This window comes from Lepidochelys kempii, chromosome 10 (genome assembly GCF_965140265.1).
Source record: "Lepidochelys kempii isolate rLepKem1 chromosome 10, rLepKem1.hap2, whole genome shotgun sequence".
NCBI lineage: Eukaryota > Metazoa > Chordata > Testudines > Cheloniidae > Lepidochelys > Lepidochelys kempii.
The window spans coordinates 35,424,246-35,448,677 of NC_133265.1; the positions used below are offsets into that span (position 1 = coordinate 35,424,246).

A 24,432-nucleotide genomic window follows, 5' to 3' on the forward strand; every position below is an offset into this window, starting at 1 on the left:
TGTATTGTTGAGCTTTGTATGACTTCTAGAGAAATCTTAGTTTGGACTGAAGCCTAGAAGAGATCTGAATTGGCTGTGGAGTAAGTTTTCTGGAAAATAGCTTAAAGGACACATGAACATAGGCTGTGCTTTCTGCTTTGACCATCCGCCTCCCTCAGTTGTGAGGGGAGAGCCCCTCCGGCTCCCAAAATACAACATGATTGGAGAGCTTCTCTAAAACATTATTGTCCATAATGATTCCTTGCCCTGGTTAACATCATCTGAGTTAAACAGCTTTGATATGTGTACGTTCAAGAGATGTGATCTTGCTCCCACCGTTTAATTTGAGCTGACAGGATTGGGTATCTTACTTTAACCCAGTGTTTCTCAACCTGTGGGAAGAGTTCTAGGTTTGGCTCAGAGGGGTGGGGAGGACTTGTTCAGAAGGGAGCGTTGGGGCTGAGAAAAATTCTATGATCCCAGATCTACTCTAATGTCAAGATGCTCATGTTTTGGGTAAAGTGGTTCAAGTAAAGCCCCTTGAAAGCTACCCCCTGTCCCTGCCCTTCTGTCTCGGTGGCTTGTGATGAAGCTGCAGGCTCAGCAGCAGCCTGCTCTCTTCACCAGTCCCATGGCAGTCAGTTCAGTCTTGTGTAGAAGTGATGGATTCCCCTGCCCCCAGCAGCACGTAGTCTCCTGCTGAGTAGGAGAATGGGGAAGTGGGAAGAGGTGGCATTGCTGGGGAGAACAGCAAAAAAAGCTAGTGACCAACAATAACAGAGAAGAATAAAGAGCAAAGAAATAACACGCAGAAAAGGAGAGATGGCAGCAATTGTGCTAGGGTGTGTTTGGGGGTGGGGGGGAGAGGAACCCAGATGCCAATCAGCTTCAAGGTGCAGAGGGACACCAAGAATCTAATGTTGGGAAGCACTTTTTTAACTGTATTAACTTGCATCCGATGAAGTGAGCTGTAGTTCATGAAAGCTCATGCTCAAATAAATTGGTTAGTCTCTAAGGTGCCACAAGTACTCCTTTTCTTTTTGGATTAATCCTGTGACTTTGGCTGCTCTCAAACTGGGATCTTTAATAATGATGATTAAAAATCCCCCCTCATAAAAATCCCCCTCTGTTGAAAATTAAGTCCTCTCTCAAGTCTGCCCTGAAACTACCGGCTCTCACAGGGACACGCTCTTCATTTTGGGGTTAATATCCTCTTCTGATCTTTTCTCCCCGCTAGTAACAGCTGACCTTTTTGTTTTCTGTGCTTTCAGATTCTGACAGCCAGTTGTGTGAGATGGGGTATACCCATGAGGAGGAACCTTCTGTCTGTCCTGATGAGTTCGATGACTTTGTCACGTTTGAGGCAAGTATTAATAAGCTAAATAAGGGCATGAAAACTGGGGGTGTATGTAGTCTGGGACTTGAAATACATAGGCAGTCTGACTTGTGGAGGTGCTGAGCCCTCAAGCTGCTGTTAACTTCAGTGGGGGTGGTGCTCAGAATCTCTGAAAGCTGGGCCCTGTGTGACATGTTAAACACAAGCACTATTCTTGATAGAAAATGGCACTTACATGAAAAGTCTAATAGCATCCCTTCGGCTTACCCTTGTATTAGAATCAGTATTTCTGCATCACTGCATGTTGCTTTGGTGCTCAGAGTTGAAGATAGCATTGAACGCTCATAAGGTTTTTCCATCTCTGGCCACAAGCTCCCAGTGTGTGTTGTGTTCTTTGTGGGAGTGATGCCCCTTGTGGCAAAAGAATGTTAGAAGCATGGCAAAGGTGCGTTGCTGTGGTTGCGTTCCTTTTGCCACTGGGGATTGTGGCAACAGAGAGCATGAACCCAGTTCCAGGAAGTACTTACTATAAATACGCCCATCATGAGCCTGTCTGCTCCAATCTCTTGGAGGCTGTTCCTAAACAGAAGGACGACACAGAATATTTCGGATGTCATTCATTGCTGTGCTGTAAGCTAAAGGCAGAGCAAAGGGCAGTGTGATTTTCCCTCTCCCCCCCCCCCATTTTATTTTTGTTGTTGACATGGAATGTTCCATTTCAAAAAGCAAATGATGCCCTTCCCCCTTGGCCCTCCCTCGTGGGAAGGATTAGGCCATTCTATTTGTCTCTTGCTGTTTGTTCTCCTTGTCTGTAAATGAGGCTGCTGTTACCAGGACATGCCTGTCAGCTTTTATTGTGGGCTTTTTGTTCTTCCCCGGTCAGCAGGTGCACTGGGTGCCTTCCAGACAGCAGCAGCAGGAGGGCCACCATATTTACCCTCTGAGCAAACACTCTCCTGCTTCCACGAAGGCCCAGCTCACCGGGTTGTTTGTTTGTTTTTCCAAATCTGTTTTTTAATGTTTCCCAATATAATTCAGTATTTCTTTCAAAGCCCTGCCTGATGGCACTCCCTGTATATGGTGCCCATGCTTGTTCACTTACCTACCAGACTGCCCCAGCCTTTAACAGTCTAAAATGGAAGACTCCAGGGTTTGCAATATTGAGACTCCACTGGATAGGCCAGGGTCTCAGAGCTGCTCTGTGTTTACATAGAAATATGCCTGCTATTGCTTGATCACAAATAAATATACAGCCCAGAATGCATTTCTTGGTCTTGTATTTTCTTCAGTAGAGGGCTAGGTGCTGCTCTCTTGAGTTCCCTGGTAATACACCTGACACTGATCAGCTTTGTTCTGTCCTTTGTCATTAAAAAGCAACCAGTGGCTGCCTTGTGCTTTCAAGACAGTAAGTTTTATATGGCTCTCACGTGTCACTTTGAAGACCCTGGTTGGTATAAAGTAAAATCAGAATAAACTATTCCTATTTTTAATCCTCTGCTTCTCCCACTTCCGGGGCATTTACTGAAACAGCTTGTTGGCTGGTTCCCACTTTTCACCAAAACCACGGATACTTGCTCTCCAACCTTGGAGGAATCACTTCTGTTTCCCTGTCTGTAGAAAGGGAACAATACCAGGGGCTTGATTAATGTGTGACCCTTAAGTTCTTCCATTGGGAGGCTTTCCTTAAGAGTAAAGTTATGTATTTGGAGTCTGGCTCTTTATGTGCAAAATACCCTCATTGTCTTGCCTTATACTGTGTACAGGAGAAGATACAAGTACACGCTTCACCATTTTGCTTGCTCTCTTGGGTGTTTGAATAAACCTCACAAATACCATTGCTGTATTTAGCAAGGTGACTGCAGCCTTTTGACTGAGAAACCACAATTTATACTTGGAGGGATAGGGGAGGAAATGCATTTTCTCAAATTCCTCTTCCAGTTTGTTCAGCATCACAAATGCTTCTTACCTCTGCTGACTGGTCTAAGCTAAATGGGAGCTGCAGCTGCTTCTAACCTTTTCTCTGCTACTAGACAGCTAGAGGCTTTAAATATTCACTCCCTGGATTTGACTGATGGCTCCGTTACACTCATACTGTTAACGATCTTAGCTTATTCTACATAGCTGCTGCGAGCCATTGTGGGGATGAGAGTCTGTCTTTAAAGGGAAGGGAAATAGAGCAAGAGCACTTCCTAGTGGCTGTGTGAGAGTGTTGCAATTAACCTGTTGTTGTGGGAACAGGTCCATACCAAGAAGTTTAGCATACCCTGCTGGAATTACTGTCAGTTACTTGTCAGAATAAAAACATAAATAGAAGGAAAATGAATGGCAAACCTGCAGCTTGTTTTTTAAAACTAGAATCCATTTCTGGGGGGGTTGTATTTGGGGTAGCTTTTAGCTGATAATGAGCCCAATGTGTTTTTGAATGTATTTGGTAAAAATCACCACCGTTGTCTGATGGACGACCTGAAATAATTTCCAAGCTATAAGGAAAATATAGATCACAGAGCCTCTGCAAATGGGAGCATGATAGAAAGATATTGCTCAGTCTTGCAAGTGTAAAAATACATGAGTATCTCGTTTGTTTTTTTTCCCTTTTCTCTTTTAATATAGCTGATCGACAGGTCCCTGGTATTTGGCATTTTATTCTGCGCATCCTGCAGTGCTATACCAGGGAAAGCTTGGACTGTTTAGAGGGGAAGCTAGGGAAAAAGCAAGCGAGGCGTGCTGGCACAAACAAATGTGTTGTGAGCTTTCTTTGATGTACCCTGTAAGCACTGTGCTGTTCTGCTAGTCTGAGCGAGGAACTAAGGATTTACATCCTGTGGTTGTATGGAGGAGCTGCCCTAGAGAATTTCTAAGGCAGTATAAAACACACAGACATAATCAAAAGCCTCTTTCAGGCTGATCCGGGTGATAAGAGGGAAGAAAAGGAAAAAGGACACACACTTTCAAAAGTCCAGACGTTTCCCTTAGACTTACCGACTCTGGTGTTCCAGAGGAAAGTACCTTGTTTCATGCTCCTGTTGGAATTTCCAGTGTATGTGTGTGCAGCAATCAAACAACTTCGCAGCAGTTTTTTTTTGTTTACTGGGCAAGGCAATGCAGTTAGAATTGTCATTTAAGATAGTGGCTCTCTTTAGGTTCCCAAACATGTAAATCAGCACACGAGGTTCTAGGCTGTGGATTAGATGAAGGTGAGCACATTTCAAAAGCAGTGATGTCCTTAAGCTGGGCAAAGGGAGATGGGTAACATCTAGTTTCCCTTGTTCTCAGTTGTCAGAGGTCTGGTTTCAGAAGAAATTTCTTACAGGTGACCTGCAAAGGAATAAAATGTCCCGCTTTTCGTCCTCTATGATGCACAAAGGAGTCAGGAAAACTCTTTAAAATATACCCTAATCTCTTGCTTATTTTATACTTCCCTAATTTTATTGGAGGATTTAATAAGCATCACACTCTCCCTGCCCTTAGTACTTCTTCCCCTTTGTCTGAGTCCTTAAAAAAAAAATCTTTCTTCCCAAATGTTTGAATTAAATAGGTGTAAACAAAAGTTATAAATAGTCTGAATAAAAACTTCTTCCCTTTTTGTTAATAAGGTGGTTGTTCTATACTCTTCTTACTTGTGATATCATAATTCTCATAGTTCTTCCTCTTCTATGCGTAAGCGGGGGAACGGTCCCGCTATTGTGGGGACCTTTCCTGGCTTATACAATACCCCGATGAAGTGGGCTAGCAAAAGGATCAGAGTCCTCGCTCCCACTGCCTTTATCCAAAGGCCTCCTCTCCTATGTGGCAGAGTCCTTGTAACCCCAACAAGGCTGGGCCGAGGATTCCCGGGGGGCTTGATCCCCAACCTTGTCACGGTCACTTAGGGCAGGGGTGGGCAACCTATGGCCTGGGGGCTGCATCCGACCCTTCAGATGCTTTAATCTGGTCTTCAAGCTCCTGCTGGGGAGCGGGGTTCGGGGCTTGCCCTGCTCTGCATGGCTCCCAGAAGCAGTGGCATATTCCCCACTCTGGCTCCTATGCATGCGGGCAGCCAGGGGGCTTCGCACACTGCCCCTGCCCCAAGCGCCGCCCTGACAGCTTCCATTGGCCGGGAACTGTGAGCATTCATGGCGCGCCATACAATTTCCATACCCAGATGTGGCCCTCAGGCCAAAAAGTTTGCCCATCCCTAGGCTATGGTGTCCCCACTTCAGGGTGCTCTCTCTGCACTGCATGCTTCCCTGACCCATTGATCATTACATACAGGTCAAAGCAAATAAAATTAATTGCTGTTTAATAAATTGTGTTAAAAAAAAAAAAGGATAAAATGGGAAAGTTTAAAGGAAAACCCATCACCCCGCTCTGTGGCACTGGAGCATCACAACCAGCATCTTTGGAAAGTCGGGGAAGTTCAGTCTGTTCCTCACAAGTCCCAGGCCTCCTGCTCAGGCCCTGGCTGTGCGGCTGGGATGCTGCAGGTTGGACACTTGCTCTGGTGGTGGCCACATGCTCTCAGGCTCTAGATGGTAGGACCCTTCTTCCCAGTGTTGCCCCCGCCCCATCGGGGTTACAATCCCCCTCCAAGTCTAGCCTGTAAGGCCTCTTGGCTGGGGCATCTCCCTGCACTGGGCCCACTGCCCAGGGTCCCCCTCGCTGGCTCCGAACTGCTCCAGCTCCACTCTGCGTCAGCACTGCTGCTGCTCTGCCTCCAGCTCCCTGGGCTGTTTCTCTGGCCCCCCTGGCTCTGGTTGCTGCTGCTCTCCCCCCAGGACAGGTCTGCTCTGTGGGCTGCTTCTGTTACTCTGCTCCCAGGTCTGACCTGCTTCCTGGGCTGCTTTTCTGGTCTCTCTAGCTGGCACGGCTCTGCTCCCCAGCTCAGCTTGGGCCCCTGCTTTCTCGTTAACTCTGCCCCACTCTGTCTGACCCAGGCAATTCCAGCTCACACGGAGGATGGGACCCTCCTGACTCCCTGAGTAGCCTGCCCGCTCTGTCAGTCAGGCTGACCTGGAGCATTGGCCTCTCCCCATTGTTCCTGGGGACTGTCAGTCTCAGGGTCCTGATTTCCCGTTGAACCTTCCGCTTTCTTTTAGTACTGGGAGCTAGCCAACCAAAACACCCCCACTGAATGTTAGTAAGGGGACAATAGTCCCCTTACATATGGTAGGGAAGACCTGAATCTGTAACAGGGGTGGGCATACTTTTTGGCCTGAGGGCCACATCTGGGTATGGAAATTGTATGGAGGACCATGAATGCTCATGAAATTGGGGGTTGGGGTTTGGGGAGTGGATGAGGGCTCTGGAGTGGGGCTAGGGATGAGGGGTTGGAGTGCCTGAGGGGGCTCCGGGCTGGGACTAAGGGGTTTGGAGGGCGGGAGAGGGATCAGGGCTGGGGCAGGGGTTGGGGCCTGGGAGAGGGACAGGGGTTCAGGCTCCAGGCAGCGCTTACCTCAAGCAGCTCCCGGAAGCAGCGGCATGTCCCCACTCCAGCACCTATGCAGAGGCATGGCCAGGTGGCTCTGCGCATTGCCCCGTCTGCAGGAACTACCCCTGCAGCTCCCACGGGGCGTGGTTCCCGGCCAATGGGAGCTGCTTGGGGCGGGGACAGTGTGCAGAGCCCCCTGACTGTCCCGTAGGAGCCAGAGGGGGGACATACCGTTGCTTTCAGGAGCCACACGGAGCAGGGCCAACCCTGACCCCACTTCCTAGCCAGGCACTGGAGCGGGGCAAGCCTTGGACCCTGCTCCCCGGCGGGAGCTCGAGGGCCGGATTAAAATGTCTGAAGGGCAGGATGCGGCTCCCGGGGCATAATTTGCCCACCCCTGATCTGTAATGTTAAAAAGTTTGTCTCTTTTTTAAATCTATTTTCGTTGTAGAGGGGGAAGGACCTGTTGGATCTTTCCAGAGCAACATAAAAAAGCACCCAAAAGGGCCTCAGCCCGACTGTTTGCATTTTGCAGGTCACCTTTAGAAGGCCAAACGCCCTGTTACAACTTGACCAATTTGTGTTGCAATAGTCATAACAATGTGGAGAGAGGCTTGGGTTAGGATAGTGGATGGGTGGAAGGGAGGAGGAGGAAAGAAGGGTAGAAGATAGGGGGAAATGTAAAGTTTTCATTTCTTATCTAGAGGAGATTTGATATTTCTGTAACTGTAGCAACCCACACAAATCCTGCCAGATTGCTGTCTGGCAAAGACGCAGAGAAGAGCGTAGCAAAACTGCTTCATCTGCTCCTCGTGACTGGAGGTTCAAGCATACCTCTGAACTTTCAAACCTGCCAGTGTGTCACAGACAAAACTGAAATGTGAAATATGAGTTTTCTTGCACATCATACACCATAATTGACAAATTATGTTTGAAAAGCCTATTTTAAGAATGTTTTTTTCATTCATGAATTAAATAACCCAACTGAGTAAATAGAAAACTGGAAAAACAAATTCTGTGTTGTGTGGGTGTGCGGCTTCTCCACACACATCATCAGCAGGGTTTGAACTCAGGAGCTTCAGATCCGCAGCACAGAGCTCTACTACTTGAGTTTAAAAGAATAGTGATCTTTGTGTGAACTGGCCTCCAAAGTGAAACACAAAATATTTTGCCAGTTGGTTACATAACTATTGCTAGACTGGAGTAGAATATGGGGGTTGACAATTCCTGCGTTGGAGTGGGGAGGGTTGTCTAGTGATTAGAGAAGGACATTGGTTGTCAGGATTCTTCGGTTCTATTTCAGGAGCGAAGTGTTGTCTAGGAATTAGAAAGGATAACCCACTGCATAGATTCGGTACGTTCATTCTGAAATGCACTGTGGATGAGGCTTGAGCCTGTCATGTTAGACACCAGGGTTCTGTTTCTAGTTCTTCCAAACGTGACCTTCTACCTCCTCTCCATTAACTTCTTAGTAGAATGGTGGGAATGACAGTTGTCTCCTCCCTGCAGTAAGGAAGGTGAAGCCGCCCTCAAAAGTAAGAGCCTTGAAGTGCACAGAAACATAAACGGCTCTGTGGAAGAGGTGAGTTTGTTGAGCCTGTTGTGCCCTGCTTTGCGCTAAAGGGCATTTGGAGAATCTCTCTCTTCCCTGCCTCCTGATGGAAGGCTTGCCTGGCTTGGCCGGGTTGTGGAACAGGGAGGCGGAGTCACCTGAAATGACTGCAAAATCAGGGACACTAGGGATCTGACCCAGGGGGTAGAGAGAAGAGAGTGAGTAGGGGAGAGAATGAGCACGCCCGGCAAGGCTGACTGTATCCTTGCAATACTCAGGTGAGATGGGGAGACAGTGAGTATATTAGCATTTATAATCTCAGGGATATTTTGATTTGGAAGGAATATAGTAAGATCTAGAGCAGGGAGCTGATTTTCAGCTCACATGCCAAAGGCAGCACGGGAGCTGATTTTCAGTGGCACTCACGCTGCCACTGGTCCGGGGGGCTCTGCATTTTAATTTTAATTTTAAATGAAGCTTCTTAAACATTTTAACAACCTTATTTAGTTTACATACAACAATAGTTTAGTTATATATTAAAGATTTATAGAAAGAGACCTTCTAAAAACGTTAAAATGCATTACTGGCACGTGAAACCTTAAATTAGAGTGAATAAATGAAGACTTGGCACACCACTTCTGAAAGGTTGCCGACCCCAGCCTAGAGCCCTTTTGGTAGCTACCAAGTAGGGCAGCCAGGGGGAGCAGCTAAACTTTCTGTCAACCTGAGATAAGACAGAGTGTGACCTGTGTTAAATTGCCAAAGGAAAAAATGCTAACCAGAAAGTTCAAATGTGCATCATACTAGAGGTGCTGAGAACTGCATTGGCAGCATTGCCCTCGGCCGGCCAATCAATGCAATGTTTTTCAGAGATGATGAAACCGAATAGATGATTTTAAATGGTTCAAAATTAGAACAGCAAAAAGTCTGTGAGCTCTTTAGTTTGTTCAAACTATTGATCAATGAAAGTAAGACGTGCTAATTGATGCATGATGTGAAATTTTTACAAATAGATGTTGTCCCTTCCAACTACTGGCCCTGTGGTTATTTGTATTACACTAGCGCCTAGGAGCTCTAGTGATGGAGTTGTGTTTACACTGGCATTGGAACAATGCAGTCTCAGTTATTATTGAGCCCTGAAAAACCAAGGTCTGTTGGTAATATTTCTTTAGCCCTTGGGCTCTCTATCAAAGCACTTCTGTTTGTGAAAGCCAGCTGCATTTCAGTCGGATGAAATGAAATAAATGTTTCTTAGCACAGTAAAATTGTTCAGTGCAGACAAGGCCACAAAGTTCAGGTTAGCAAAAGAAATTTGCAATGCAACAATGTGGTTGATAATGATTGCTTTCACCAAGCCCTCTAGGCAGCAGGACCCGGTGTATGTTTGTGGTTATCCAGCCATCTGAGTGGATGTGTAATTGTATGGTTATGCCAAACTTGTTCTCCAGAATCTAAGCTTTTGTGGGATGAAGGGGTGGGGAGAGAAATCTACATCCTTTAAGGTTGCACAGAAAACCTTCCAAATGGGAACACTGTAATGGTGATGTAGGACTGCCTGCCTGAGCCTGTATCCAGCCTGTGGCAATCACTCAGAGGTGGGAATTCTACTGTTGAATCTGAAGCCTAAGATCCACCACTTTAAAATGTGATTTTAACTATTTCATTTCTGCACACCTTAGCAGAAACATCAAGCTAGTGTTCTCCTTTCATGGCTGGGAATGTGGGGGGAAAGGTGCAGTAGCACTTAGTGATTCTAGTTGGGATCGAGGAATTCAAGCCCTTGGTCCCTCCCCCTTCAAATTTGTCATCCTTGGCCCTTTCCCAAAATAGAGAGACAAACTGATATGTGTCCCCTTATCAGAATCCAAAGTTTGTACTGCATCCATGAAACAAAAAATGCCCCTCCTAGGTGCCCAAAGCCTCATCTGCCACTGCCCAGCTGCCCAAAGCTCCCGCTTCTCAGTGACAACCTGCGAGTGTAGATGTGCATTTAAAATGCCTACATCCATGGTACACAAACAGTGAAAAGTTGGAAACCTCATTGCTATTCAACTTAATTTTAATAAATAAAGCCAAAGAGGTATTGACCGAACAGAGGGGAATGGTGAAGGGGAAAAGGCTGGGGCAGTGCTGCATAATTCCTGCATCTCTTCCACTTCTTAAAATAAGATTTGTATTATTTAAATTGCAGTAGCAGCCAAAGGCCCCCATTAGGATCTGATGCCTTGTCATGCTGGGTGCTGTACAAGTGGGTATATAAAGGTAGTCCCAGCCAGGAGAAACTTACAACTAAAATTCTGTACATTTTCTGTCCTCTCTGGGCTATGCTGCCTAGTGGGAATGGAGTGTCAGGAGGGTGCAGATAATTCCTGGAGTCATGTCTTAGAGGGCCCTGGCCTCAGCCTTTAGTGATTTCAGGCTAGTTTTCTAAATAGTATCATTTTCTTCCTCCTCCAAATATCGTGCATTCTGTTCATCCGCTGATCCAGCTACACCCGTGTGATTGGTGGTCTCTGCCCTGGGAGAGAGGAGCACAAGCCACTTGGAGATCTACACAACTGTTGGGCTATGTAGATTGTTTTATAAACCAGGCTGGACAATGGTCAGAATATCCCCTGGCGCAATGCCAGTGAGCTAGAGGTTTCAGAGACCCCCCGGCCAACTCTGCGTAACTGGAGCTAGGGCTAACCTCTCCACACCCGGTGGAAATCATGCCACACTCGCACTATGAATTTAAAGCATATGTAGCTCTAGTCTGCTTTGTTCAATAAGATAAATGTATTTTAGGCTGTTTCTCGTAGGAGTAAATTCACAAGATATTACTAGTCATTCTTGTGCATGAAGTATCAGGGAGTGTTGGTATCATGGGAGGTGGGAGTCTTATTTGAAAGAGAGAGAGAGAATTTGACAGTCTCTCTCTCTCTCTTCCTGATCAGTGCTTAGCTCTGCACTTTTTGAATGATTCCAGTAAGTCATTTCCTGCCAGCGAGGTGAAGATTTGAAAGACCTGCCGTAGTTATCACCCGCACTGTGAGAAATGTTCTATACATGAAGGCTGATGTTACAAGCAATGTCTACATCATGTAGAGGAATTTGCTTTAAAAATAATGAAATCTGATCACAGAAGCTGTTCAGATCTGTATCTAGGAATTCTGCCAGGGCAGACATTTTCTCTGAGATGTAGTCTCTTCTAACTGCAGGCTTACCTGTCATCTAAATACTGTTGGTGTTGGCAGCAGGGTAGGTTTGTTTTAACACTTTAAAATTGGAGTATATAGCTACATGAAGGAGTTGGTGTTGTAAGACCCCCTTTTTCAAAGAGGTGTTATCCTGAATTATCTTTTGGCTTTCAGATTCAACTTTGATCCTTTTTGAATGTATCTATTTTTTTGGAAATCTTTTCCTTACTTTAAGGCACAGAACTAGAAGTCAGATCTGGGTCTAATCCTGTCTCTACCATAGACTTTAGGAAACCCACTTAGGGTATGTCTAAACTGCAATTAAAAATCCACAGCACCATCGGAGCCTACGTCAGCTGACTCAGGCTAGTGGCGCTGAGGTTGTGGGGCTAAAAATAGCAATGTAGACATTTTGGGCTTGGGTTGGAGAGTGTCTCTGAGACCCTGCCCCATTGTGCGGTCTCAGAGCCCAACTCTAGCCCAGGCCCCAGACATCTTCAGTGCAACTTTATTATAACCCCACAGCCCAAGCCCACTGACCTGGGCCAGCCAAAGTCATGCCACGTGTCTTTTATTGCAGTGTCGTTGTATTCTTTATTCTGTACTTTGAATTTTCCTGATCTATGAAGGAGAAACACCACTCCTCTGGCGAGGATAAATTGATGTTTTTAAACATGTTGCTCTCTTGCCATGGAAGGAGCTAGAACAGTGCAAAGTACTGCACTTTAAATACACCCAGACCCGTCCAAACGCCCTCATTTTACAACCGCTTTTTACAACAGCAGTGGCCATTTTGTTATCCATCATCTTACATCTTCTTTACCTGTGAAGCTAGGCTATCTACAATCTACTTAGTAAACTAAGGTGGACAATACTCAAGGTGTCCTTGGGTGAAATGCCGGTATACGTATGTCTACACTACCAAAAAACCACCTTGAGCCACAAATCCCAGAGCCCAGGTCAGCTGGCTCAGGCTAATGCTACGGGGGCTAAAACTAATAAAAAAAATGCTCCCACTCTGGCTCAATGTTCCCTCTAATTTTTGACAGGCCGTGTGCACAAAAAAATTCTTCTGTGCAAATTGTTGTGCTTCTGTGCAAATTTTTGTATGCACGATGTTTCGCCGTGTGTGCAGGGTTTAGGATCTCTGTGAGCACGCACATGCTCACAGCTTACAGGGCACAGCACTCTGGCTGGAGGTGGGCTCTGAGACCCACCCTTCTTGCCATGTTTCACAGCCTGGCTCCAGCCCGAGCAGCAGCATCTATCCTTTCTATTTTTAGCCCATAGCGCAAGTCAGAGTCAGTTGACCTGAAATCTGAGACTTGCTGCCATTGGTTGTGTGTGTGTGTCGTGTAGACATGCACATAAGGCCTTGTCTATTTTATGCTTTTTGACCAATGGTGAGACAAGAGGAAGGTATAGCATAGATAAAACTTAGGAGGGCTCTGGGTTTTCTTCACTACCATGTCCTCTAACCTTGCTCTGAACAAATTGTGACATGTCCATAAAGTTGTCTGAGCCTTATCTACACCCCAGCTTCTGCTGGAATTACCTGATGGAGCTGCACTTGTTAGGGTCTGAAAATCCAAGTCTAGACATAGCCATTGACAGCTAGCTGTCAACCAGCTGTGACACTTGGATACTTTCTGATAAAAAAGTTAGCTGCCCAGGCCCTATGCCCATGGAGACTCCTAGAAGACAATGGCCACTTCAATTGTCCGGACATTTGGCACCTAGCAACAAATGACCATGGATAGCCCACCCTCCTTAGGAAGCCAACTGGGTATGATCAACTGGGGAGCAAAGGGCTGGGGAGTGTCCAGGTGGGGTTGTTAAGTGTGGGCTGCTGGAGGCAGGAGAGAAGATTCTGGACTGGGCTTAAGGAGGGGTCAGAGGGCTAGGGACTAACCCAAATGGACTATGTTATAACTGGGGATATAAGAGTTCAATCAGTTAACCGGTTAACCAACAAGCTTGATACTTATTGGTTTCTGTTAATGGTTAAACTCCTCCCGGGATCCTGCCGGGCTGCTGGGCCCATGCACCTGGGGTGCTTCCCTGCAGCAGCGGGGATCCCCGTGTGTGCTGGGATACCATGTGGCAGCTGAGACCCCCGGGCATGCCATGGGGCTGGCAGCAGCGGGGATCTCTGGGCGTGCCGCAGGGCTGGCAGCACTCCCTTCCCTCCCCCGCACCTGTAGTTCCCCATGTAAACATTTAAACATGTAACTGATAGAATTTTAATTGGTTTCATGGTTACTGTTTTTAAACATTCTGTTCTTTATGGTAACTAAGGACTTTCTACGCTGTGTTCCAGACATCTAATAAACCCTCCTGCTTTTACAGTACTGGCTGAGAGTCACTCCAGATCAAGGAAGTTGGTGTGTATTGTTCCCTTTGGGTGTGGAAGTCTCCCACAGGTGTCTACCTCAGGTGGACTCGCTGCAGGGAGCTGATGGCATGAAGCAGGAGCACTGAAGGCTCCAAGGTTTGGGCCCAATAGGCGGTGAACCCAAGTGATGCCCCAGTGAGGCAGTGTTGTACAGTTTCCACTTTTCAATTTCCTGGTTTTCAGGAAATCTTGTGGATTTAAAAAAGCCAAAAAAACAAAACTACATTGTACAATTTCCCACCTGAAGTATATTCCATATATTTATAATCTGAATTCCAGTTTAACGAAGGATTTTTGTTTAGTTTATTGTTCAGTTTACTCCCACCACCCCCTGAAATATGTTGTTGTTTTTACACTGTGGATTTATACTGTAGATACATGGTTTCCTAGAATATTTGTATTATTCCTCTGAAGGTGTATAAATGCTTCCTTTTATCTGGTAGCAACAGTGATTCTGTATCTCTGCAAAAAGAGTTAAAAACAAAGATTCCTGATGGAAAACAAATATCATCTATAAAAGAACCTCTCTTTTCATCCCAGCAGAGTGAACAGAAGCCTGTCTTGTTCTAACTGAAGGAAATGTAAATTCCTATTTAATTTTTTTGTAGTATAAATAATTGCTGAATTTGGAATCTCCTGGGTGGCTGGAGGCTTCTGAATGATACTTTTTTGTGTAGTGACCAGCCAAGTGACTAGCTCTCTCGATAATGCCAAAGTCCTGTATGCCATCTTCATGTACCTTTGTCACTATATAAAGACAGTAATGGTGAAATCCAGTAAATCATACTTAGGTGTCTCATGTTCATAAAGGCTAGCGTAGACATAGAAATTGTACTGCCTTAACTAAATCCAGTTTCTAAATTTAATTGTTACATTGGTGCGAGCCCTTTGTTTGGATCCTTAAATCAGTTTGAATGGGTAATATAGATTTTTCGTTTTGTTTGTTACAAAATTGCCCAACGTAGATGCTGATATTCCTTAAAGAAAAGGGAAGGAGGGGAAATAAAGGAAAATAGTGGCTTTTAAAAATATGTGCTTCTTTTTCATAGATGACAGTGCAGCAGGACTGTTTTGCTGCCTGCCAAAGAGCCCTTGGTCTGGGAGTTTGTCAGTGTCTTATCTGGAGCAAAACAGGATGCAAAGAGTTTAGAAAACAAACTTCAGACTTTAGGAAATGAGATGGAATTATTATCTTCAACTCTGAATACAATGGATGGGAAACTAGAAAAGCTGGGACCCAGTGCACCACCTCGAACAAACCAATGACACTGGGAGTAGTTAGCATCAACAAGGCTGCAACTCTGGGTGGGTCAAGCATCTTGTTTAAGGGAGTGGCCACTTCCACAGAGGTTGGACCTTCAAGAGCTGATGGCATTTTTGATGAGCAAAGCAGTGGTAGTGGATGCAAAAGGCAGAATCATTTCTGGTGGCAGCCGAGTTAGAGGAAAAACTCGGGATTTCCCTGTCACTTCAGAGAGAGCACTGAGAGTGCCAGGAGTAAAAATGTCATAGAAGGGATCTCATCATCCCTCCCATTTCCAGCAAAGCTCTGGGTAACCCACGACTGAGATTTTTTTTTGTTCTTGGGTAGAGCCTTTGTGAAGAGGTTCCTGGAAGAAGGTCCAGGAGGTGAATAAACATATGAAGAGAGTCCAGTAGAGAATTCTATTTCTGTACGAGGGTGAATGCCATTGTGACAATTGGAGATGTTTTTTATAAATAAATGTAACCCCGAATGTGTGAAAACTGGGTAAGCTTCACTTTGGATGGAAGGAGGAACATTTAGACACAATAAATCCCGCATCTTGGCAGGTGGTGACCCTTGTGGTCACTTCTAAACCTAGGTTCTATGATTTAGTTTAAACACTTCCCTTTTGGTGCTTGCTTAGTAGAGTGGAGTGTGTGTGTGTGTGTTTGTTCTCCGAGGGCCAAAATCAAATCTGGCCATGAATGTTTTTGAATGTGGCTGCTCTGAAGACCTTGCACATTAGAGAAATTTTCAAAGGCACAAAGGGCAGCGAGGCACCAGTCTGCAGATTTTTGAAAAGGTGTCTTTGTAGTTCTCTCCACTGTGTTCCTGTTTGTGTGGGGGAGTTCTTTAGGAAGAATTATGGCTTGTAGGTTGTTCTTATCCAAGTCAACCAAGCTTTCATTCACCTCACCTCTGGCGATACAAACAATCTGTTCTTCAGTATTAAAGATATTAAAAATAAATGGATGTGTGCTACCAGAGGCATGGAGCACTTGTGTGATTAAGAAGGCTAAATACTATTTCTGTCATTATTAGTATTGACCACTGTGGTGTGCCAAGCATTGTATGGAGGGGGTGTGGTTCTCCCATCCTCAAGTTGCTCACAATTTAATGTAAAAGAACACTTACACATGTAGCTTTTAAAAATTACAACGTGTTCCTTTGAAATATACCTAACACCTTCCCTCCTGAAGTCCTGATGACAAATAGCTGCAGAATACCATAGCCCTCAGCATGGAGGGGTACGGCAGTGGGTTCATTTGAAGCCAGAAAGCCAAGGGAAACGTCAAGAGATGGTTTAAAAAGAGGAACTTCAAGTTTGGGAATTCTGCATCCTCAAACCTTATATTTTCAGAGAGATCCTGATCTGAGATCAAGGGGCCTTAACGTGTTTCAATAATGAGGGCTCTAGAAAACCTGGAGAAACAGTACCTAAGCACTTCCCACGTAGCATAATGAGCTTTGTTGCGTCTTGTGCTGCCCTTCCTTGTTAGGAGGGTATAAAGAAAAATTTCAATAGAGGGGAATTTTTTTGTTTTAACTCTTTAAAAAATTATTAGGTGTCACAGGTGATGTAAGAAACATCCCTTATATCTGTCGCTTTCCCTTGCAGCATGGGGCCCGGGTCACTTGGCTGGTTTAAACTAGAGTAAATGGTGGATTCTCTAACTTGAGGTCTTTAAATCATGCTTTGAGGACTTCAGTAACTCAGCCAGAGGTTAGGGGTCTATTACATGAGTGAATGGGTGAGGTTCTGGGTCCTGCAATGTGCAGAAGGTCAGATTAGATGATCATGATGTTCCCTGACCATCTGAGAAGACCATCTAGAGAAATGAGAAATAAGTCATGTCATTAGGGCTGCATAAACCCATTTACTTTTGTTTGTCATGACATTTTGGTTCTTTATTAACAGCTTATGGTAATTATCAACCCAAAAAAATGAACTTTTGCCAAAAGTTACACACTTCATAATGACAGGTTTCAGAGTAGCAGCCATGTTAGTCTGTATTCACAAAAAGAAAAGGAGTACTTGTGGCACCTTAGAGGCTAACCAATTTATTTGAGCATAAGCTTTCGTGAGCTACAGCTCGCTTGATGAAGTGAGCTGTAGCTCACGAAAGCTTATGCTCAAATAAATTGGTTAGTCTCTAAGGTGCCACAAGTACTCCTTTTCTACAAGCCTCATTCCCCTTATTATTTATAGGCCTAGGAAAGGTATTTGTGTCTAATTTTTTTTTTCAGTTCTGTGTCCTTTATAGCAAAGTAATATTCCTAGTCGCGTGTGTGTGTGTGTGAGAGAGAGAGAGAGAGAAGTAGTCTGGGAATGGATGTGCCCCAGATCAATTGTAGAGTGCTTTAAACAGTGAGTGAGGCAGATGTGCTCTTCCTTTCAATACAAAAACAAAATCTCAATATGGAATGTCATGTGCTGGGAAGAAAGAGAAATTGTGCGCACCTTGAATCAAGTCTTTGTTTAGTGGCTTTTTTTTAAGTGGGAAGGAAGGGAATAATTTTTGAAAGTCACATGAATCTGTAAAATGGCAGGGAAAAATGCATTAGCTCACACATTTGTTATCAGAGAGGTTGGTAGGTCAAGAACAAAAGGAACTCTGTTTAGAGACCTGAGGTTAGTCTGTTAAAACCAGCACAAATACTTCCTGAACTTTGCTTCCCTCCTCCCTGTCAGAAATAGCTGGGAGTTAACAATGTGTAGCTGGAGGTGAATTTTCCTTTAGAGAGGCAGCGATATGTGCTCACCTGAGGGCCCAGCGTTTAACTCAAAGGAGGAACTAACCAAATTGCAAAGCTGGAAAGACAGAAAGCCATGTTAGTTCACGGAGATGAAAATTTCAATCCAATCTGGAACGCCACAGTGCTACAGGTAAGAAGTTTAATGACACTGCAATGAAGAGAAGTTCAGTCTTTACCCTGCTGCGAGTTCTGATTGATTTTCATCAAATCCACTGGAATATCAAATTTTGTTAGAAAGTATCTCTTCTCCCTGCCATCCATGGTGCTCTGTGTGCATGTGTGTCTGCAGATTTTCGAAAGGTGTCTGTAGTTGTCTCCACTGCGTTCCTGTTTATGGTGGGGAAGTTCTTTCAGGAAGAATTATGGCTTGCTGGTTGTTCTGCAGCACTGAAGACAGCTTCTGTGAGATATTGGTAATTGTTTTTAGGAGAGTCCTTTGTTTAAATATTCACTGGATAAATATGGTACGAATCCTGCCTAACTTAAAACACTTCTGTATATGTCCGTAATGAAGTCCGGTTTAAAAAGCTAGAATCTATGAACTTTCAAAAAGTGTTGTAACTTGTAAAGGCTGTACCCTGCAAGGTGGGTAATTGTCAACATCCCAGGTGGAGAATCGCAGGTTCCTACAAAAAACTGGATGTTGCCCAAATACATAGAAACAATCAGGTATTACCACACCTGAGAGCTCAGAGTCCTACAGGTGGTGACCAGCTGTACGGAAATGCTAAACGATTTAATAGTTTTCTGTCTCAAAGCATATATTTGCACATTGGCACTGGAAGATCATACCACATGCAAACTGTTTTTCAGGTGTTCTCTTTTTTAACAGGGTCATAGTTTTGAAAGTTGTTTAATTTTTAGCAGCACTCGTTAGTATTACGCTGTAGAGCACCGTTCACCTGTTGTGGACAAGCAAGCTGTGGTGGTAGAGAACTCACAGCCGGCGTAAGGAGATATCTAGGGGTCCCTCCAAAGCCATTTGATTTGGATCCTCTGCTGCCAGGTCAGTGATTGTGTGTCACCTTCCCTGACCTGCTGTGCTATACCTGATGGGAAGGGAACGAGCACAGGAGAACAAGTGTTGAGTTCAGAAAAGGCTGTTGGTCCGCACCAGGCATTGTGGCACTGGAGCCTGCGTAGCTGGCTTCGGATTCACCCAGCGTTGTCTGAAACACCCCTGAAGCCTTGATTCCACTATTAAGGTATCATAGGTAGTGTGCAGAGAGAGGAAATGGATGTTTGTTTCCTCAATACAAAGAGAATGTTTGTGGTGTTGTCGCTTCTGCTTGACTCTGTCTTTTGGTTTTGGTTTTGCTATGGAGGTTTTTGTACAGTTGGTGGGCCTTTACTCCAGAAAGAAGTGTCTTCTCTGTTTGTGCCACCTAACTAAATGGGCTTTGTTGGTTCTTCTTGTTAGCCAGCAATGGAGATCCATCAGAATGGAGATCGGTATGAAACTGGAAATACCCTTGGCAGGTATTTTGTGTGACTGTACAGCTAGCAAAGGGACGGCTGATCTCAAATGGCCTCCCATTGTTTTCACTGTGTAATCAATACAGGCATTAATCTAAAAATACGCAGTTTACTAGGAAAACAAAGATTTTCATAGTTCCTAGTTTCTGTGGTCAGGGACAATAGCTTTTCAAGTCTGGATTTTAAAATACATAAGAACGGCCATACTGGGTCAGACCAAAGGTCCATCTAGCCCAGTATCCTGTCTCCTGACAGTGGCCAATGCCAAGTGCTCCAAAGGGAATAAACAGAACAGGTAATGGTCAAGTGAGCCATCCCTGGTTACCCAATACAGATAGCTTTTTATTGAGTTCCCATATTTTTCGGGGGTGGGGCAGGAATGACTGCACAGTAATAAAATGGCACTTGCTGGGAATATGTTTCCTCTGATTACTGCTGTTAATAACATTAGTGCTATTTTACACTACTGTACCTCCTGCTATGTGAAGAACTTAAAATGCTTTACAGGCATCAGTGAATTTACATTTTCAACAAAAACATTCTCTCCATTTTACAGATGGGGAAAGTAAAGCACAGAAAGAGCAAATGACTAACCCCAGGTCACACAGGAAGTACATGGCAGATATGAAAATAGCACCCAGGCTCATGACTTAACCATAAGCGATCTTTCCTCCTGCATTAGACCAGTCTAGCAGATTTTGCTATAGACCATTTTACTTGGTTTTGGTTTTCTGAGGTGGGGTTTCTTCCTTCACCCCACTCTTTGCCCTGTCTTTTATCCATTGCAGAATGCGACTATGTAGTATGGCCTAAAACAGAGGTTAGCAACCTTCAGCACATGGTCGATCAGGGTAATCCGCTGGCAGGCTGCAAGACATTTTGTTTACATTGACTGTCCACAGGCACGGCCCCCCGAAACTCCCAGTGGTCATGGTTCGCCGTTCCCGGCCAATGGGAGTTGTGGGAAGTGGCAGCCAGCACGTCCCTGTGGCCCGCACCACTTCCCGCAGCTCCCATTGGCTGGGAATGGCAAACCACGGCCACTGGGAGCTGCAGGGGGGCCGTGTCTGCGGACGGTCAACGTTAACAAAATGTCTCACAGCCTGCCAGCAGATTACGTTGATGGGCCACGTGCCGAAGGTTGCCGACCCCTGGCCTAGAATTTTTGCAGTAGGTAAAATTCACTCGCTCTGAATCTTGGGGTACACCAGCTGTCTTCCAGTTACGCTCTTCTCTTGACTGATGGACACAATTTTGGGAGCGCAGATCTGCACAGTAATCTATCCCTCCCCACCCCACCCGAAAAAAGAAACCAAACAAGAGATCTGCAAGCTTCCAGAGGCTGTGTGGCATTCCAAGGGGTAGACATAGCAGAGTTTTATTTTTTTCATTGGATTAGGGTCCCTTCCCACATCACTGGGCCACACCTGTGTGAATGTGTGATCTTTCTGGCATGAGAAATACAAATTGCTCTTCTCCAGGATATGAATTAGTTGGGGGCTTTGCAACAGCTTGAGTACACTTGGGTACATTATCTAGAACTACAGAATAGAAGACAGTTTTTAAAATAAGGATTCTTTGTACTTCATGGCATTAAAGGTACTTTCCAAACATTACCTAATCCTCACCATATGTCCATACCCTTTTGGATTATAGGCTAAAGCCCAGTTTTTAAAAGTTCTCCTCTGATTTTTGGGTACCTCAGTATTTCAGTGCCCAGGTTGAGATGGCTAGGACCCAATTATTTTCAGAAGTAATGAGGACTTGCAGCTCCCCTTGCCTTTAGAGTTTTAGGTGCTCAGCACCTCTGAAAACTAGGCCATAAATGTCACAAGTTGAGCATGCAAAACTTGAGACTACTTTTTTGAAAACTTTTGTCCCTTTGTGTTACCTCTGGCAAGTCACAATGTGTCAGCAGAGATGGAATAAGAATTCTGGTGTTCTTGTGTCTGTGCTCAGTCCACCCAAGGATGCTGCCTCCATAAATAAAATACATGTTCTGAATACAGGTCAGTCAGAAACCTTTGTACTCTCCCTTCCAAATTCAAATATCAATCCAATTTTTGAATCTTTTTTCTTTCCACTGGATCCACTGGGTCACCTCCCACCACCGTTTACAGTAACTCGTAGAGTTGGATTTTCAGGGGGTCTCCTCTTTCCTTGATGTGAATATGTAACTACTAATATATTGCAGCCCATTTTTCAGTGGAACTGGTGCATGGCTGCATCTCCGCTATCTTTTTGACCCAAAAAAAACAAAACAAAACAGATGGAATATTTATTATCAACTTGTTCTAAATTGTCCCATTGTTTTATCCTATCTCCGTGGGTATATTACTGCATTTGTGTCACACGTTTCCTCCATTACGTCCTTCATGCAGCAGGACACTCAATGGCCTGATTTCCAGACCCTGAAAGCCTGCGTGATGGCACTCCAGATAAGCAGAGAAATGCAGCTGTGCAGCCATTGCCGTGTACTATATGTACAGAATTCTCTACCACGAGCAGCGCTCAAACTGCAGGGACCAAAAGATTTTAAAGCCTTTGACTAGGAGATAATTTGACCATGAAATGTGTAAACATGGCAACATGGGGAAAAGTAGAGCAGCTCTCGGATACAGACCATACAGGAATTTTAACAGCAATATATGTTGTATAGAATACAACAGGCATGCCACAGGTTTTAAAAAAAAAAAAGTGGCAGATAGTGGAATTAATTGCCAAAATTGTAAGGCCTTTCCTTGCCAGAGAGGACTGTCGAAAGCACCTGGGGCAGAGCTGAGGACTTTTTTTTTTTCTTGACCTTTTTATAAACACTGAAGGATTTAGCAAGTAAATGATTTTAATGATCTGGATGATGGGATGAATTGCTCCCTCAGCAAATTCGCAGACGACAGTAAGCTGAGAGGAGAGGTAGATACGAGGGAGGGTAGGGATAGGGTCCAGAGTGACCTAGACAAATTGGAGGATTGGGCCAAAAGAAATCTGTGGTTCAACAAGGACAAGTGCAGGGTCCTGCACTTAGGAAGGAAGAATCTCATGCACCGCTACAGGCTGGGGACCGACTGGCTAAGCAGCAGTTCTGCAGAAAGGAACCTGGGGATTACAGTGGACGAGAAGCTGGATATGAGTCAACAGTGTGACCTTGTTGCCAAGAAGGCTAACGGCATATTGGGCTGCATTAGTAGGAGCATTGCCAGCAGATCGAGGGAAGTGATTATTCCTCTCTATTCGGCACTGGTGAGGCCACATCTGGAGTATTGCGTCCAGTTTTGGTCCCCCCACTACAGAAAGGATGTGGACAAATTAGAGAGAGTCCAGCAGAGGTAAACGAAAGTGATTAGGAGGCTGGGGCACATGACTTACGAGGAGAGGCTGAGGGAACTGGGGTTATTTAGTCTGCAGAAGAGAAGAGTGAGGGGGGATTTGATAGCAGCCTTCAACTACCTGAAGGGGGGAGTCCAAAGAAGATGGAGCTCGGCTGTTCTCAGTGGTGGTAGATGACAGAACAAGAAGCGATGGTCTCAAGTTGCAGTGAGGGAGGTCTAGATTGGATATTGGGAAACACTATTTCACTAGGAAGGTGGTGAAGCACTGGAATGGGTTACCTAGGGAGGTGGTGGAATCTCCATCCTTAAAGGTTTTTAAGGCCCAGCTTGACAAAGCCTTGGCTGGGATGCTTTAGTTGGTGTTGGTCCTGCTTTGAGCAGGGGATTGGACTAGATGACTTCCTGAGGTCTCTTCCAACCCTAATATTCTATGATTCTAAAAGCCAAAGCTGAGACTCCTTCCATGAAAGGAGAAGACATACATTGTACATACAGTCCCTACCTGCCAGGGATGATGGGAGGTGGAATCAGTTAATGTGTGTGACATGCTTTGAGATCCACAGATGAAAAGTGTGAGGTATTGCTACATCTAAGGACAGTGTTTGATACTTTTACATCAGGGGTCAGCAACCTTTCAGAATTGGTGTGCCGAATATTCATTTATTTACTCTAATTTAAGGTTTCGTGTGCCAGTAATGCATTTTAATGTTTTTATAAGGTGGTCTTCTATAAGTTTATAATATATATAATAATATATAACTAAACTATTGTTACATGTAAAGTAAATAAGGTTTTTAAAATGTTTAAGAAGGTTCATTTAAAATTAAATTAAAATGCAGAGTCCCCCGGACCGGTGGCCAGGACCTGGGCAGCGTGAGTGCTACTGAAAATCAGCTCGCATGCTGCCTTTGGCACACATGCCATAGGTTGCCTACCCCTGTTTTACACAACAGATGAATTCCTTGGGAATGCAACACTGCAGAATTCCCTTAGTGTAGGAATGGTCAAAGGTTCAGACTTTGTGCCCATTCAGTGTCTGGCCTGGATTCAGTGAGTGCCATAAAGTGCAGCTACCAGGAGCTCCTCCTCTCCTGAAGTGGGGCATAGAAGGCACACATCTGAGGAACAGCCGTGTGTTCCTGGCCTTCTGCACTCTTCCCCCCCCCCCCCCCCCGCCTCCCGGAGCAGGAGCACAGCAAAAGTGGAGACTACTGCCAGAGTCTTAACAGTTGCTCAGATGCTGCTGTCAGTGGGAGCTGTTGTTCTGCAGCCTGGGACAAGGGAATACCTCCTTTTGGTCTCTGTGGAACTCCCGTGCCCATATACTCTACTGATGCTTCGTATTAGGACTGAGTTTGTCCCAAAATATGGGGTTGTAGCAGGAATGGAAGGCTAATACAGAGAGAACTCTTCCTATTAATGCTGTTCTGTAGCAACTGGTAGGCCTGGACTCTGATAGTGGAAGCAGAACAATACATTTGATGATTTGTATGACTACTCTCCCTTATAGCCTGTGTTGGTGGGTGCATTATTCCATCTGATCCACAGCACCACGGGTTTAACTATCCCATACTTGAAGGCATGAAAATATATATTGCTACCACCAAGAATGCCTTTCTCATGGCCTGAAGAAAGCTTGTTTAATTGTGTAAGGCTCATTTCAAAGGAGATGCTAATTATTCACTTAGCATATATAAGATTTTACTGCTTTTTTAAACCCTTCTTGTATTTTTTTTAACCCTCCTTGTATTGCTTTTTAGCCCTGAAGCTTACCTA

At 44.9% G+C, this 24,432-nt stretch overlaps 1 protein-coding gene across 7 annotated transcripts in view; it reads left to right on the forward strand.

Annotated features, from left to right (window-relative positions):
- RAB11FIP3 (RAB11 family interacting protein 3) overlaps positions 1 to 24,432 on the forward strand; it is a 170,571-nt gene that overhangs the window by 93,824 nt on the left and 52,315 nt on the right. For 5 of the 7 annotated variants that reach the window (XM_073362848.1, XM_073362853.1, XM_073362851.1 and 2 more), the window contains exon 3: positions 1,251 to 1,342. In XM_073362848.1, the coding sequence (XP_073218949.1) occupies positions 1,251 to 1,342 (92 nt within the window). Of the gene's footprint in view, positions 1 to 1,250; positions 1,343 to 17,764; positions 17,982 to 18,778; positions 18,858 to 24,432 lie in introns of those variants that run through there. The other 2 variants (XM_073362854.1, XM_073362855.1) reach the window with 2 other exon arrangements.